This window comes from Ctenocephalides felis, unplaced genomic scaffold, assembly GCF_003426905.1.
Source record: "Ctenocephalides felis isolate EL2017-DRISC unplaced genomic scaffold, ASM342690v1 CF-g0.4_SCAFFOLD_01492, whole genome shotgun sequence".
Taxonomy (NCBI): Eukaryota; Metazoa; Arthropoda; class Insecta; order Siphonaptera; family Pulicidae; genus Ctenocephalides; species Ctenocephalides felis.
In genome coordinates this window covers 24,275,556-24,291,636 of record NW_020537646.1, presented here as the reverse complement: position 1 = coordinate 24,291,636, position 16,081 = coordinate 24,275,556, and the positions used below count along the sequence as shown (strand labels likewise).

General features: G+C 28.8%; 3 protein-coding genes across 3 annotated transcripts in view; all 3 read right to left on the bottom strand.

The window, feature by feature from the left end:
* Positions 1 to 734: 734 nt before the first annotated feature.
* Positions 735 to 6,288, bottom strand: LOC113371075 (arylsulfatase J-like). The gene is made up of 11 exons (XM_026611721.1): positions 6,175 to 6,288; positions 5,314 to 5,473; positions 5,137 to 5,216; positions 4,163 to 4,337; positions 3,882 to 4,103; positions 3,663 to 3,820; positions 3,371 to 3,519; positions 3,153 to 3,292; positions 1,893 to 2,043; positions 1,577 to 1,696; positions 735 to 897 (listed from the first exon to the last, which is right to left on the bottom strand). The coding sequence occupies exons 1-11, from the start codon at positions 6,286 to 6,288 to the stop codon at positions 735 to 737; spliced, it is 1,632 nt and encodes a 543-aa protein (XP_026467506.1).
* A 1,241-nt stretch (positions 6,289 to 7,529) lies between these two features.
* Positions 7,530 to 10,940, bottom strand: LOC113371074 (arylsulfatase B-like). The gene is made up of 11 exons (XM_026611720.1): positions 10,824 to 10,940; positions 10,595 to 10,754; positions 10,448 to 10,527; positions 9,660 to 9,834; positions 9,365 to 9,586; positions 8,826 to 8,980; positions 8,473 to 8,621; positions 8,271 to 8,410; positions 8,051 to 8,201; positions 7,792 to 7,911; positions 7,530 to 7,695 (listed from the first exon to the last, which is right to left on the bottom strand). Exons 1-11 carry the CDS (start codon positions 10,938 to 10,940, stop codon positions 7,530 to 7,532), a joined length of 1,635 nt encoding a protein of 544 aa, XP_026467505.1.
* Positions 10,941 to 11,170: 230 nt separating this feature from the next.
* The window catches only part of LOC113371072 (arylsulfatase I-like), a 9,768-nt gene continuing 4,857 nt past the window's right edge, over positions 11,171 to 16,081 (bottom strand). Inside the window, exons 2-7 of the mRNA XM_026611719.1 lie at positions 13,984 to 14,141; positions 12,722 to 12,870; positions 12,248 to 12,387; positions 12,035 to 12,185; positions 11,841 to 11,960; positions 11,171 to 11,375 (exon numbers count right to left, since the gene is read on the bottom strand). Coding sequence (XP_026467504.1) covers positions 11,210 to 11,375; positions 11,841 to 11,960; positions 12,035 to 12,185; positions 12,248 to 12,387; positions 12,722 to 12,870; positions 13,984 to 14,141 — 884 coding nt within the window. The 3' untranslated portion in view covers positions 11,171 to 11,209. The remainder of the gene's footprint in view (positions 11,376 to 11,840; positions 11,961 to 12,034; positions 12,186 to 12,247; positions 12,388 to 12,721; positions 12,871 to 13,983; positions 14,142 to 16,081) is intronic.

The window sequence follows — 16,081 nt, the reverse complement described above, 5'->3', positions numbered from 1 at the left end:
AAATATAAAAAAGCACAAAAAAAAATATTTCTCGGCTAGCCATTTCGCAATTATACAAATAAATAACCGTATAATTTACATTTTACATCGTATAAATTTGTGGTGATAAGATTTTAGTTAATCGGCTAACAAAGATTATGATATTGCTAATGACGAAGTCAATATTAGATGAGATTTATGGTATTAAATCAATATATATTAGAGAATACGTATCAGGGTGATATCTATTTATTAAAAGGTAATAAAAAATGATTAAATTAACAAAACAATAATTTTGTCAGTGATGAACGAAAGCATTCTGATATATTATTGATTATCGTGTTAACTTTTGAAACTATAGAATTTACGGTTACAAAAGCAACGTTTTAAAAGCACTTAACACACATTTGATTAAATCCTTAGATCTTTGTATTGATTTGATATCTTTAAATTTTGGAAAACCAAATTCAATTATTAACACACTTTATATATAAGATTTAACTATGTCAAACTGTGTTTTACTTCGCCTAACATGGAAACATTTAGAAATAAATTCTCCGCGTTGGTCTCAGCGCACACATTTATTTTATTACTTCAGAATGATAAGAATAACAGGTTACTAATTTATGCAACAATTTATTTACTGCACATGAATTAATCGATAAAACACTGCAAATATCTACTTTATCAAATAGATATTGATTGTTTCATATCACATATTATATGTAAAATGTAATCTTATATGCTATTTATTATTACAAGGGCAAAGTAATGTTATGATCCCCAAAGTTTGACCAGGTATGATCAAAGAGACTCGGCCTGGATCTCGGATCAATTGGTAGGTTGCTTGGAGGCATAATAAAACTAGAGTTGTAGGTAGCCAGTAAATCTTGTAATTTTTCTAGTATTTCTGGTTCACTAAAAATACAAAAATATAAAAGTAAAAGATATGTTAAATTAATTTATATGTAAGCGTTATTCAGTATTTTTTGTCAATATCCATCAGGCCCAGTTGTATTTAATGTAAAGAAGACGATTTTTTTTTATTTTCTACCCATATCTTAACAGCAATGATCAGAATATTACGTCATATGAGCAGTTGGGCTGAAACTTTTCCTTAGATGGTAACCCAATTGTTAATCCATCCACATTTACTGATTTTATTATCAGAATATAACTAATAGGACTGACCTTCTATTGGTGAAGCAATACCTGGCAAGGGCTATTTTTACTTGGAAACATATTGCTATCTATATATCCAAGTGAAAATAGAGGACAAAATTGCATAAAATTATAACATTTTAGATTGGTCAAAATAGTTTTGTTGAAATATCGAAATCTAGTAATGTGTAATCCCATAAATCACAATTAAATTATATTTTGTCACATTACTAGTCTAATAACAAAATAATATAACTAATATTGAATTAGGTTATTCACTAGCTGTACCTGATCACATATTGGTGTGTTTCCTACATAATTAAAAATTTAGACTAAAATGCAGTTTGACACTTATAGTTATTACGATAAAAAAAGAGCTTGCGTATTATTTTTTATATTACATATTATTCATTCATTTTTATATTATTTTTTTTACCTATGAGCTAAGTTATTTTGTTCGCATGGATCAGCAACAAGATCAAATACACAAGGACCCGTTTTCAAATTGCATTCAGTTGATGGTTTAATTTCAGGACAGTCGATATCAGCTTGTTTTCTGGAATAATTGTTGCAAAAAATTAACGCCAATTATTTTTAATATTAATATAACAGATCAGCTAAAAAGATCATTCTCTATTTGTTAAAAAAATCTTCGGAAATACCACTCAAATCGTATCAAAGAGTTTTGGCAGCCTCATTATGTTTTGTGTTTTTTCATAGAGTTTAAAATATCGAATAAAAATAGTATTTACCTTAAGGAGGTAATTTGATCTGGAGTTGGAGCATATCCCAGTTTCTCTAAAGCCTTTCTAGTTTTACTTGCTAAGATTTTGTCCATGTTATATGTAATATTGCGCCCAGACGGTCCATACCAACCATTCCATCCTCCATTGAAAATGTCTCCTGATATAATTGCAAATATTCAAACGGTTATTCACTGTAGTATGATGTACATATTTTTCAAGAAGCATATCACTTCTAAGTTGAGGGGCATATTAATAATTTGTATCTCACTTTCAAGATAATATGCTTATTTTTTTTAGGTTTATCAAGACTAACATTATGAATCATGATTTCATCGAATCGTTTTACTTTGTTTTCAACTATTGAATTTTGTTCTTTTAAAAGTTAAGCATATTAATCTAAAATATTTAATTATAATATACAAAAAAAAAATTATTTATAATTTTATAAAACTTGTTGAAAAATATTAAAAAATTGTTATTTGACTATTCGCCTACTGTGCACTCAAAATTATAGCTGATGAAAAAGATGGAAATGCAAATGTTTCCTTTCTTCCATATTTATCACTAGTGCATATTAGTTAGAAAACATTGTTTCGGACTCAAGAAGTAATTATAACTGTTTTGTAATAGTATAATTACAAATAAGTGAAGACTTTATTATTTGAAAAAAAATTGTATTTCCCTTGATTCGAAATAATTCGAATAAATTTAGTATTTCTAAAAATTTTCTGTAAATTTAATTTTTAACTACATTGCGTTATTTACTAAGAATCCGTTTAAATAAAGCATTATCTGTTGCAATCTAATATGGAGATCTCTGTTCAAATATGATCTGATTAGAATAATCGTATTATAGTGTTTATTAATGTTGTTTTCAAATATATTCTGATTGAATAGAAAATATGTCTCATATAAATTGAACTATCACATGTTAAGTTTTTTTTTAATAAGTTTTTGCTCGTAAAGGTGAGCACGGTAAAATGTCATGGCAGTCCACAGGTCGATCGCGATCACCTCAATGTCTAGAAAATTCGTGATTGTAGGGTCTCGTTTATCTTATTTAAAATCATCTGTGGCCTTGCTTGTTATCAAAACATTTTTTCATTAAATTGCATGATTATCATGAAATTATCAATGTATCAATAATTAATGATTAACTCTACTAAAAAGTAGGTAACAAATGTTACTTGTATTAAACCAAAATTTTAAAATGGTAGTAAAACTTATGATGAAGCAAATCTATTACAAATTTCAGCTTCATAATACCTTGCATTAGTTTATATCTTCCATCGATGACAGCTGCTTGTTTATACCTATCATCCAAATTTAATAAAATCTCACTTCTTGGCGATGGTGCATCTTCAGACAAACTTATCCATAAATCCATGCCATCCAAATTATTTATTCTTAAAAATTTAACATTGGTTATTAGATTATCTTTGATAACAGTACTGATTTATATTGTTTTTAATATTTATACTAACGATATATTAGCTCCAATAGCGGAAAATAGCGTCGGCATCCAGTCACTGATATGTATTCTTTGATTACTTACTCTTTGAGGTTTTTTAATTAGAGGTGACCAAATTAATCCGGCGCCTCTTACGGCACCTTCAAACAACGTGTATTTTACCTAAAGATTAAAATCAATTCATAATCTATAGTTGAATTGTTACCAATTTATGTTCAATGGGACTACTGCTAAAAATTCTAAACTGAAGATCATTAACGAATAGGCAGGATATTATTTTAAGTATATATTTTATATGATTGTACCCCTCTGAGTGGCCAATTGGAGGCAGCATTTAAATTAAATCCAGCTGGAGCACCACCATTATCTGTTGAGAAGATAATTATACTATCTTTCAGCATGTCTTTCTTAGATAATGCTTCCACCAGCTCGCCAATTGCATCGTCCATTTTTGTTAAAATCGCTGTAAATTCAAACAATTGTTAGGATAAACCGGATTAAAAATCAGATTCCAGTAAATTAACCTGCAAATCTTCTCCTTTGATAATTTTCGATGCCGTTGAAACTATCGACTACATTATCAGGTGCTGGTAAAGGACTGTAGGAATTGGAAGAATGTACTGCGGTATGAGCTACATATAAAAATAGTGGTTCGGAAGAATTGTGATTTTCTACAATTTTTACACCTTCTTTGGAATATACATCGGTAGTATACTGCCCGTGCAAATCCCATGCAGCTTCCAAACCTGTGGAAGGAAATAAATATTGTTTATTCATTATTATTAATTGTACTGTGTTAACTTACCTCTGCGCATATCTAATCCGAACCAGGAATTTTCGCTAACGGTGTGGTCGTAGTAATCATGATGTCCTGCCCATGCTCCTATATGAGAATCGAAACCCCTGTACAAAGGAGTGTACTCCTTTTTGTAATGTCCTAAATGCCACTTTCCAAGCATACGATTAGTGTATCCCAAATCCTAAAATAAACCAACGATAATTTGCAGAAATAATTTCAATGAAAGAAGTAGAACCAAAGTAGGTCCTAATGCTTATATATGGCATTATTTATGTGAGGAAACTGTTATATACTTGATTCAAATTAATTAATTAATTATTTGCTCATTTGTTTCATAATCAGTAATTATATTGATATATAAGAGTAGAGCAACTTAATTTGCTAAAATATAATCGAATTTTAGATTATATTGCAAACTTATATATTTTACACTCATCCCTATGATTTTACTTAAGGGAAAGTCCCGTAACGCCAGACGGCACCTAATGCCGGACACTCTATTTAACACGTATTATTTAGGCGAGTTTTTTTGCAATATCTAAGAATATTTGTCAAACACACATGTCCAGGCACTCCAGAGTGTGGAGATGGCTACCTATGTGTTCAATACTGGTAATTTTGAAATGTCCGGACTAGGTACCACTTTGTAAAATCATATTTCTTATCAAAGTTTGATTAATAGTATTAATTATTTTTAGCAAAGGTTGCGTTTTTGTTAATTTAGTTTGATTTCTAACTTTGTTATCTAACATAAATCATAATTTAATAAACATTTCGTAAAATATTTTTTGATTTATCTATAAATAACCTTAGATGTCTGGCATTCGGGGACTTCCCCCTACTCTTAAATCTGCATATCATGTAAATAACTGTTTATTCAAAAAACAATAACTTCTATCAGCTATTATAAAAATTAAATATGATATTGATGTATAAACTTAAGTATTTATTTGGATTATAATATAATATTACAAATTTACCTTAAGATATTGTGGGAACAATCGTTCACTTAACGGTAGACCACGTGCTTCACCTGCATATAGAACATCATGTTGCATACCTGTAAAGGTGCAAAAACATCGTAATATTTTGATTTTACACTGAAGTTTATGAAGTTCATTAAAAAATCATAAAAATATATATTTTTCATATTATACCTGTGCGAATAGGATATTTTCCAGTCATAAACGCAGTTCTGGATGGTGTACATAATGGCTGGACATAGTAGTTATGCAAAATTACACCAGAATATGCAAGGGCATCTATATTAGGCGTAGGAATTTGAGATGAACCGTGAAAACCGACATCATTCCAACCCTGTATCATAAATAATTAAAATTTTAAATGAAATAGATAATTCCATATACATTATACAGATGTAAAATAAAATTCACATATATAATCGCACATTTAGTGCACTTATTTAAATCACATATATAGAATAGTGATCGATTATTTTAAATTTTTTACCTAAGGCATTTTGTTTAGAATTTTTTGTCAAAACCAACAATGTTACAATTTCCTTATCGTTCATTGATTGGATTAAATTAGCTTCTTTATTATATATTTGCAGTTATCATATTATTTACATTTCGTTATCATTTATAATTTTCACATATTTATCAGACAATATAATTTCATTTTACAATCGTCTACGACTTTACCACACTTTTTAAAGGAGTAATATTTTAAAATATTCATTGTTTGCATAGTCTAAAATAGATATTTTGAATAACTGTTTTTTAAAGGACACAGTTTTTTAAAGACACATTACATAACAGTTTTAACATTTCATATTTGCATAAAACTAAAAGATTCAGTAACTAAGAATTTGAATAAACGTTTCTTTGGTAATAATATATTCAGGCGAAAATAAGACCATAGACGAACTATTTCGAGGTAAAAAGTACTTTTAAAAATTAATATAATATTATCGGGTATATAAGAATATATAAAAATAGGTATAATATTATAATATTACTGGATAAGGCAATGTTATGTTAATATAAATCACTTACCAGATCATCAGCTAGAATAAAAATAATATTTGGTCGTTTACCATTTGAATTACAAATAAAAAAACTGGAAATTAAAAAACTAATTAACGTAAGAGAATGCAAAAATCGAATCATATTTGAAATCGCTTTTAAATAACTCAACTAATAACAAATAACATTTTACAGAATCATTTATATAAACGCAAATTTCAGATAAAATCTGATTAGATTTTAATAGATATAAAAAATCAATTATGACATGACGTTATTAAAAATCAATCTGTTTACGTTACAGTTATTTATCGGTTGTTGTATAGATAGTGGTATGTATTCATTTAACTTTTTATTTTTCTAATTATAAATAATAGTTCGTCAATTATGATCAAAACAACCTCCTTTACCATGTTAATTAATGTATTGTGTTTAATAATATGTTTTCTAGTAAAACATAATGAAGGCAAAAATAAATGATTCTTGTACGTCTTTATGTATTGTTGACCTCTATTGCATAATTGAATATATAGTATTATAACTCATTTATTATATCTACAAATTATTTGAACATCAGCTAAAATGTAATATATTCGAATATTGCATGTGAAAGTTGAATATTTTCATAATATTCAGAAATATTAAAAATCAAAAATTTAATTCACATGCCAAAATTTTATACTGTAACTAGTTTTAGGCAAGCTATGTTACGGAACCCATAGAAATGTGAACAAAATTGATACATATTATTAAAATCTCTATAAAATATCTGATAATTTGATGTGCATATGTATAATGATCTTTTCAGACTGCCAAATGGCTTTTTTTCACTTTTTTTTACTAGATCTCCGAAATTGCTAGTCCTGCCTTCCCAGAAATCTAATCAGTTCTTCATCTTGTCAATACAAAAAAAGATGTTTTATTGAATTATTAAAATTGGACGGTCTGTTCTTTTTGCCACGTATCTTCGGAACGACTAGACCTGCCATTGCCAAAAACTAATCACCACGTCTCCATATCAATATGAATCGAATGCTTTTTAAATTATTCAAATCGGTTGATCCGTCGACGGAAATTTGTATCCGCACACACACGCACACACATGCACATACACATACACATACGCATACATTCAATTTTTCTAAGCGTTGCCAAAATGTTCGGAAACTTTTGAAACGTAAAGATATATAAAAATTGTCAATTTCGATTTTTTTTGCGTTTACTATAACTCACCCTACTGGAAGTTGAAAAGTTCTAAATCTAAGTCTAAATTGATATAGGTATAAATATTTGTATTATTTATATTCAAAATTAAACATTTTGGTTAGTATTTTACATAAGTCAGTTATTTCATCTTTATTTACTCCAAAGATTAAATTTTTTCTTTATTTTGCTGTAGTCGGTAAATCAACAAAGTCTCCAAAATTTGTCCATGTGTGATCCCATAAGCTGGGATCACTACGAGGATCATCTGGAAGATTTCCTCTTGGCACTGCAGTAGCATTGTACTTATCAAGCAATTTCAGCATTTTATGTAACAACTCCGGTTCACTAAACATACAAAAGCATCATATTACAGATAAAATATTTATTTAAGAATTGCATCAAACATTGCACAACAAAAAAATTTATTCTGGTGTCACATACCTTTTGGCTAAATTGTTATATTCACATGGATCAGCTTCCAAGTCAAACAAACAAGATCCTTCTAGTATTTTACAGGGAGTAACTATATCTGGTTTAACACATTTGACATCAGCTTCATTTCTTAATAAAAATATACTTTTTAGATTGCAAATATATTGTACTGATCAAGAAATTTCAGTATTATTATTATATTTGTGCACATATTCATGTTTATATTTATACAGAAAATCACACATAATGATTTTTATATTAAAATTACCTTAATTCTTTAATTTTTTCTTCCGTAGGCGTGTGTCCTAATTTTGCCAGAGCTTTTCCTGATTTACTGTTCAGAACTCTTTGAATATTGTAACTTTCATTACGTCCTGCTGGTCCATACCAATTGCCCCATTGATTGTTCGCCTGGTTTTCTATAAGTGATATTTTAAGTCATGAAAACTTCACGAAAAAGTAAACCAAGATTATCAAAATATTATTACCTTTAAGTAATTTATATTTTCCATCAATAACTGCAGCTTGTCGATAGACATCATCAATGTTCAATAATATTTGTATTCTTGGTGATGCTTCATCTTCTGATAGTGCTTGCCATAAATCCAGTCCATCAATATTCTCTAAACTTATATTTAAACATTAAATTAATTATGATACGTATGATTAATTGCTTCAAACTATACTCACGATACATTTGCGCCAATAGCAGATAATAATGTTGGCATCCAATCGGTTATATGCATTTTCTGCTGGCTAATTCGTTGCTGCCTTTTTAATAGTGGTGACCAAATTAAACCAGTACCTCTGACACCACCTTCGAATAAAGTATCTTTTACCTGAAAAAATCAGGTATTTAGAATTTAGATATATCAATAACAGGCAATGTTAGCATTACTTTTATTACATTGCCAATTAAATTTCTCTAATATTTGTAAAAATAGTAATAGACAATGAATTAAAAACTAGCAAGGATACGAAAATTAAACCTAATCATATATATTTGTAAAATATTTAATAAAAAATCAAAATACTATACTTACTCCTCTAAGTGGCCAATTCGATCCAGCATTATCATGGACTTCTGGCGCACCACCATTGTCCGTTGAAAAAATAATCAAACAGTCTTTTAACATATCTTTTTGTGATAAAGCATCAATAAGATCTCCAACGGCCTCGTCCAACTTTGACAATACAGCTGCAAATTCATTATATCGATTAATAAATTATACAATCACATGAAAACCGTTCTTAGAAAATACTGCAATCTATCAAACTCCACTTAATGATTGGTAAACATGTTTACTTTGCATATGATTTATTTAGTTGTTAGCGTTTTGAATTATCAATCATTAATAGAATCTTCAATTTTTCACAGCAATTACAATTTTGGCATGTTGTGATTATACTTCTACTTATCAAGTCGATTTTTAGAAGGCAACTCAACTCTACATTTTTCTTACAAGGATTTATCTTATAGTACTTATTAAGTTTTGTTTATTAGCTTATTTCCGGGAAGAGCTTACTTTACTTAGTACCAAAGAAAGTACTTTTGTTAGATTTTGTCATTTGAATGCCTTACCAGCAAATCTTCTTCTTTGATAGTTTTCAATACTCCTAAAACTATCTACCACACCATCAGGAGCTGTTATAGGGCTGTAAGGATTAGCAGAATGAACAGCTGCATGTGCCATATATAAAAACAGAGGTTTGGAAGCATTGTGATTCTGAACAATTTTAACTGCTTCTTTATTAAATACATCAGTCGTATATTGTCCATGTAAATCCCAAGCTGCATCAAGACCTGCATAATAACGATTATCCATCAACTATCAATTTGCGTTAAAATATTTTGTATTATTATAAATGATTTTTACCTCTGCGCATATCAAGACCATATTTGTATCTTTCAAATGCTGAATGATCGTAGTAATCATGATGACCTGTCCAAAATCCTAAATGAGAATCAAAGCCTCTATATAAAGGAGTGTATACTCGTTTATAATGGCCCAAATGCCATTTTCCAATCATGTGGTTTCTGTATCCTAAATCCTAATAAATAGTAAACTAAAAAATTAATTAGTTGGGAGACAAGTTCGTTACAAAATTAATATTAGTAAATGTCATATTAAGAATTCGAGAAATTTACTGTGAAACATGAAGAATAAACATAAAGAAGAGTATATTACTATATACTAATACTAATAATACTATATGTATTATATATTTACTGGAATTTGATAGGATTCTAACTACAAAATGAATACAAATACATTTTTGTTATAACTACAGGGTGCGCATTTATATGTGGTCAATGGAAATGTTGAATATCTTGAACAATTTAAAAAAAAACTTTTGATTTAATGCAATTTTTTCATCATTAAATTTAAAACCGTACAGTATGCTTACAGTTTCTTCTTAACAATTTGATAATGAAAAACAGTTTATCAAAATTTATTGAAAATTGTTTAAGTTATTCAACATTTCGGTTGACCACATATAAATGGCGCAGCTCTATTTTTTGTCTCACAGTCAGTTTTGCATCATTAACGTACAAATAATACTCGGTAACCAATTTACAATTATTTGTTTCAATATATTTATTTCAATATATTCAAAAATATATTTATTTCAATATTATTATAAACAAAATATAGAAAGTTACCTTAAGGTATTGTGGAAATAGACGCTCACTCAAAGGAAGACCACGTGCTTCAGTTCCAAACAAAACTGAGTTTTGCATACCTGGTTTTAAAACATTTTTTTTTAAATTACTATTCACAGTTTCAGAAAAGTCTTAAGATCTATAAACCTGTGTGAATAGGATATTTTCCGGTCATCAAAGCAGCCCTGGATGGAGTACATACTGTTTGAACATAATAATTCTGGAGAGATATACCGGAATATGCTAAAGCATCTATATTTGGCGTAGGGATTTGCGATAATCCATGAAATCCTACGTCATTCCAGCCCTAAATGTATTAGAATGAGAAAACTACGTGAAGGAATTCTTATACTAAAACCATTATATATTTACTCACCAGATCATCAGCTAATATAAAAATTATGTGCGGTTTTTTTAATTGCTCACATTTTGCAGAAAACTGCGAAGTAATTAAAATAAGTAATAAATACAACAAAGGTGTGTGATCTTTCATTCTAATAGACTTTATAACTACATCATATTTTAGTAGTTTCAACGAAGATAAAAAATTAAAAATCAATTTCCCGAGATAACAATGATATGGTACTCATATCACTCATTGTTATATTAATCGGTAATTATGATTAAGCGTATAAAAGATTTGTTGAATAATATATCTTACTTACAAAAAATTATGATAAGTGTATATTGATGAAATAATGGATGAAGTAATGAATAAAATAATATTTTAAAACACATAAAAATTTATTAAATTTATTAAACCTAATGAATAGAATTTAGTGAATATGTAATATCTCCAAAATTTGCCCACGTGTGGTCCCAAAATCGAGGATCAGCTCTGCGATCATCTGGAAGGTTTGTCGGAGGAACGGCTGTTAAATTATACGAGTTGAGTAGTTTGAGCATCTTATTTAGTAGCTCAGGTTCACTGAAATTAAAAATATTTTTAAAAAAAATTAATATATATCTATTAACTAAATGAATAAAATGTTATAAGTTAGATAGTGCGCAATTCAATCAAACTTCGTATGGAAATAGCACGGAAAAAATTTTGAAAATTAAAAAACAAAATTAGGTATAATTTAGCGACAAATTTTGAATAAAACTCATTCATTTGTTCGCTAAATTATATCTAAAAACATTTTTGAAATTTTTGGAAATTTTCTCATGCTATTTCCATACAAAACATTGATCGAATTACGCACTATCTAAAAAACAATATTAAGAGCCAAAAATTTGAAAGAATTGTTTTTTATCAATTTGGAACCATTTGTGCCCTTGGGAGCAAGGAAATTCGAAAATGTTCATATTAAGGACCACCCTAATATATATATATATATATATATATATAATATATATATATATATATATATATATATATATATATTCTTACCTATCAGCTAAATTATTATATTCACAAGGATCCAATTCCAAATCAAACAGACAAGGAGCATGCTTCAAGTCACATACGGTTGCTGACTCAGGAACAGGACATTTTACATCAGCTTCGTCTCTATTAAATTAAAATAAAATAAAATTATATAAATAACTTTGTTAGTCAATCAGTTTGGGAACAAATTCACACACCTCAATTCCCGTATTTTGTCTGGTGTGGGTGCATATCCGATTTTTCCCAAAGCTTTTCCTGCTTTGCTGCTTAATACTAAATCCACATCATAAGTTTTGTTACGTCCTGATGGACCAAACCATTTATCCCATACGCCATTGTATGTATTTCCTGATAGAGATATATGAAGAATATGAGGAAATTTTCTTTTTGTTACAATGTTAGATATTTACCTTTTAGTAATTTATATTTTCCATCAGTAACCCCGGCATTTCCATATATATCGTCGATATTGAGCAATATTTGAGATCTAGGCGATTGTGTGTCCTCTGATAATGCTCTCCAAACATCCATGCCATCTAAATACTTTATCCTTGTAAGAAAAATAATCAATTTGTTACTATTTGAAGATTATTTAATGCTAATTAAAAATATAGATAAGATTTTTGCGAAATTAAGAACGAATTTATCGCAGTTCATCAATCACACATATCAGCAAATAGGTTATTTCATCGATCAGGCGTATTTATAATGAGAGCTAGCTTGATATTTACTCTATAAAAATTTGCGTGTGAATTTATTAATATTATGTCATCGTTTTCATGGTGACCTGTTTAGTATCGTCCAACTATCATCGAACTGATAAATAATTATCATATGTAGATATGTTATCACCTAGTTTTTTAAATATAATCCATCTTACTCACGATATATTTGCCTTTATAGCCGATAACAAAGTAGGCATCCAATCACTGATGTGCATTTTTTGTTTGCTGATCCTCTGCTTCTTTTGAATTAATGGTGACCAAATCAGTCCTGCACCTCTTACTCCACCTTCGAATAATGTGTTTTTCACCTGAATAGTAACCGATTATTATAAATTATCATAAAAAAATCAAATCTGAAGTAATCATATAAAATGCAATACCTAATTAGCTTTTAACACTTCAAAAATAATTACTTTACACCGACTACTGGAAATAAAAAAAATGGCAAAACTTCTAATAGTATTCTGAAAATGAGGAAAATATTTTATATATCAACTATTTATGATTATACTTCTCACCGGATTCAATAGATTAAAAATTCTGCTAAAGTCAAAATACAATATTAACTTCCTGTAGGGTAAGTAATGGTAATCGTCTAATAATCGAAAATGAAAATTTTGCATATTTTTAGTTTTCAGAGGTTTCTAAACATTTTGGCATACCTTTGATGTGTGGTAAAATGGATGTGTATGTGTATGTATGTATGGGTACAATTATTTGTCTGTCCAGGTTTTAGGGCGCACGGATCAACTGATTTCAATGATTCAAATATATTCTATTTCAATTGATATAAGGAAAAGTGCCGATTAGTTTTTGGAAAAGACAGACCCAGCCGTTTCGGGGATACGGAGCGAAGAGTGCAAAAATAAAAATCGTGTTTTTGGTAGAGCAGAGCATCCGATTTGAATGATTCAAAAAACTTTTGGCTTATGTTGACAAAAAAATTGTTTTTGTAGAAAAAATACATTACTAGTTTACATGTTAAAATCATCTAGAGTCTATTAACATGTTTATTAGAGAATAGTCCGTGTATCTAAATATTTGTAATAATAAATTTGTAATATAAATTTTGCACTATTCAAAATTTTCCAAAAGATTGATGAAAAATATTTTTGTCAATAACATTTTCTACGTTAATAGAAATATTATTTCATAACATTTTGATGGCAACTTTATCTTTGCAAATTTGAGAGTCAAACTACCGTCAATTTCTTATATTATTCTTATTTCCAAACAGCAATCAGAACCTAACACTTTTACTACTATACAAGCCAACGGTTAGACTATACTTGATATATCTTCATTATTAGAATTGATCTATGATTAATGGTAAATAATTATATTCGATGCAATTACACGAAACGTGATTTTGACTAAATTTAGAATCACATTAAAAATATCGTCAATGAGAAGTTATTTACCCCTCTGAGCGGCCAATTGGACGCAGCATTTATATTAAATCCTGCAGCAGGACCCCCATTATCGGTGGAAAATACGATTATACTATCTTTCAACATGTCTTTCCTTGACAAGGCATCTATTAGTTCACCAACAGCATCGTCCATTCTCGATAACATACCTGCGAATTATTTAACATGTATCGATTACGTTGATTGAAATTTGTTTATTCAATACGTGAATGTATCGCTTATTGATCTTACAAACATATTAATATATATATATATATATATATATATATATATATATAAATATATATATATATATATATATATATATATATATATATTAATAGAAGAAATTATCTAATAATTAATTTCATATGTGTATATGAATAACCAAATGCATATACTCAAACAAAAGCCTACGATAATATATATTTTTCACAAAAGTATCGTTTTTCCTAAATAAATTCAATGTCAAATAAATTATGTTGATTAAAATAGTTACATTTAAATTAATCCATAAAAATAAAATTATGTGAAAAAAACTTTATCTTGGCTTACATTTGAAAATTATGTAATCTAAATAAAATTGTACCTATAGTCCAGTATTTTAAGCTTAAGGGGGTCTTCCTATGTGACGGCCAGTTTTTTAGGGATATTTTAGAATTTGTTTTCTACGACCAGTAAATAGTTAGAGCTTCAAGTTTTTTTATCATTTATTATACATATTTGAACAGTATAAATATAAAATTTCAGCTAAAAAAATTTAGTCCAACTAGAGTTACAGCGCTCTAAACACCCCCCCCCCCCTTCAAAAAAAAAGAGCTCCCACTGTCTCCACGATTCCGGCTGATCGGCTTATCTGACCAAAAAAAAATAAACGGCGTTTTAATTTGTAGGCTTAAAAGCACAGAATGAACTATTATACAATCAAATAAATACAAAAAAATTGGATGTTTTATAGACATTTGAAATAAAAGTTGCAAATTAGGCGTTTTTTTTTTGTTTGTTTTTTTGCTATAAAAAATCGAAGTTTTGAAATTTTTGATTGATAATAGTTCATTTCATGCGTTTAATATATTGAATGTGACCTGTAAATTTCAAGTAATTCGGTCCAGCCGTTTCTGGGATACAATGGAGACCAGTTTGAAAAACACAGTTTTGAGAAAACGCGTTTAAAGATAAAATGATCGTTGTACTATATACTATATGTATACTTTTAAATGGCTGTAACTCAAAAACTATTTGAAATATCGATTTGAAATTTTAATATGTTATTTTTAAAGGTATATCTACCGAAATATGAAATAAAAAAAATCAATTTTCTCAACTCATCACATAGGAAGACCCCCTTAAAATAGGTAAGAATCTCGGATTCGAGATACCCCCAGTTGTAAATACTTGTATATTGACACCCTAAGTTGTCTCAAAACCTACATATGGTAGGGTGTCAATACCATATGTAGGTTATATGACAACTTTAGGATGTCAATATACAAATGTATCTCGAATTTCGAGGTGAACTTAGAATAATTACTGGACTGTTACTTGTTAGAACTTTGCTGTGCAAAACTTCGTGTTGACAATCATTGCCACTTTTTTATTGACCTCACTAGATATTTTAGTCACTTACAGTGTTATTATTTTTTATGTTTTATTATACGACATTTTTTTTGAATAGCAATCAGAACCTTACGTCCTATGATCTGTTGGGCTGAAACTTCTCCTTTCTTCGTATTTTTTTAGATGGTAACCCAATGGTTAATCCATCCATATTTGATGATTTTGTTATTAAATTAATCTAATAGGGTTGACATTTTATTGGTGCAGCAATGCGGGGCAAGGGCTATTTTCACTTGGAAACATATTGCTATCTATATTTTCAAGTAAAAATCGTTGTCACTGCTGCCTGACAACAGGCTACTCGATGTGGGTATCGAACCCGGGACCTCTAAAACAAGTTCCCGTTGCTCTTAACCTCTTACCTACGGGCGAGCCCTATTATACGACATGGAAACATTTTTATCATAATTTTATAGTCTCAAATTTTTACATAGGTATACATATTTCATATCTATCAATGCCCAACTTATATCACTGCAATATAATTCTAATA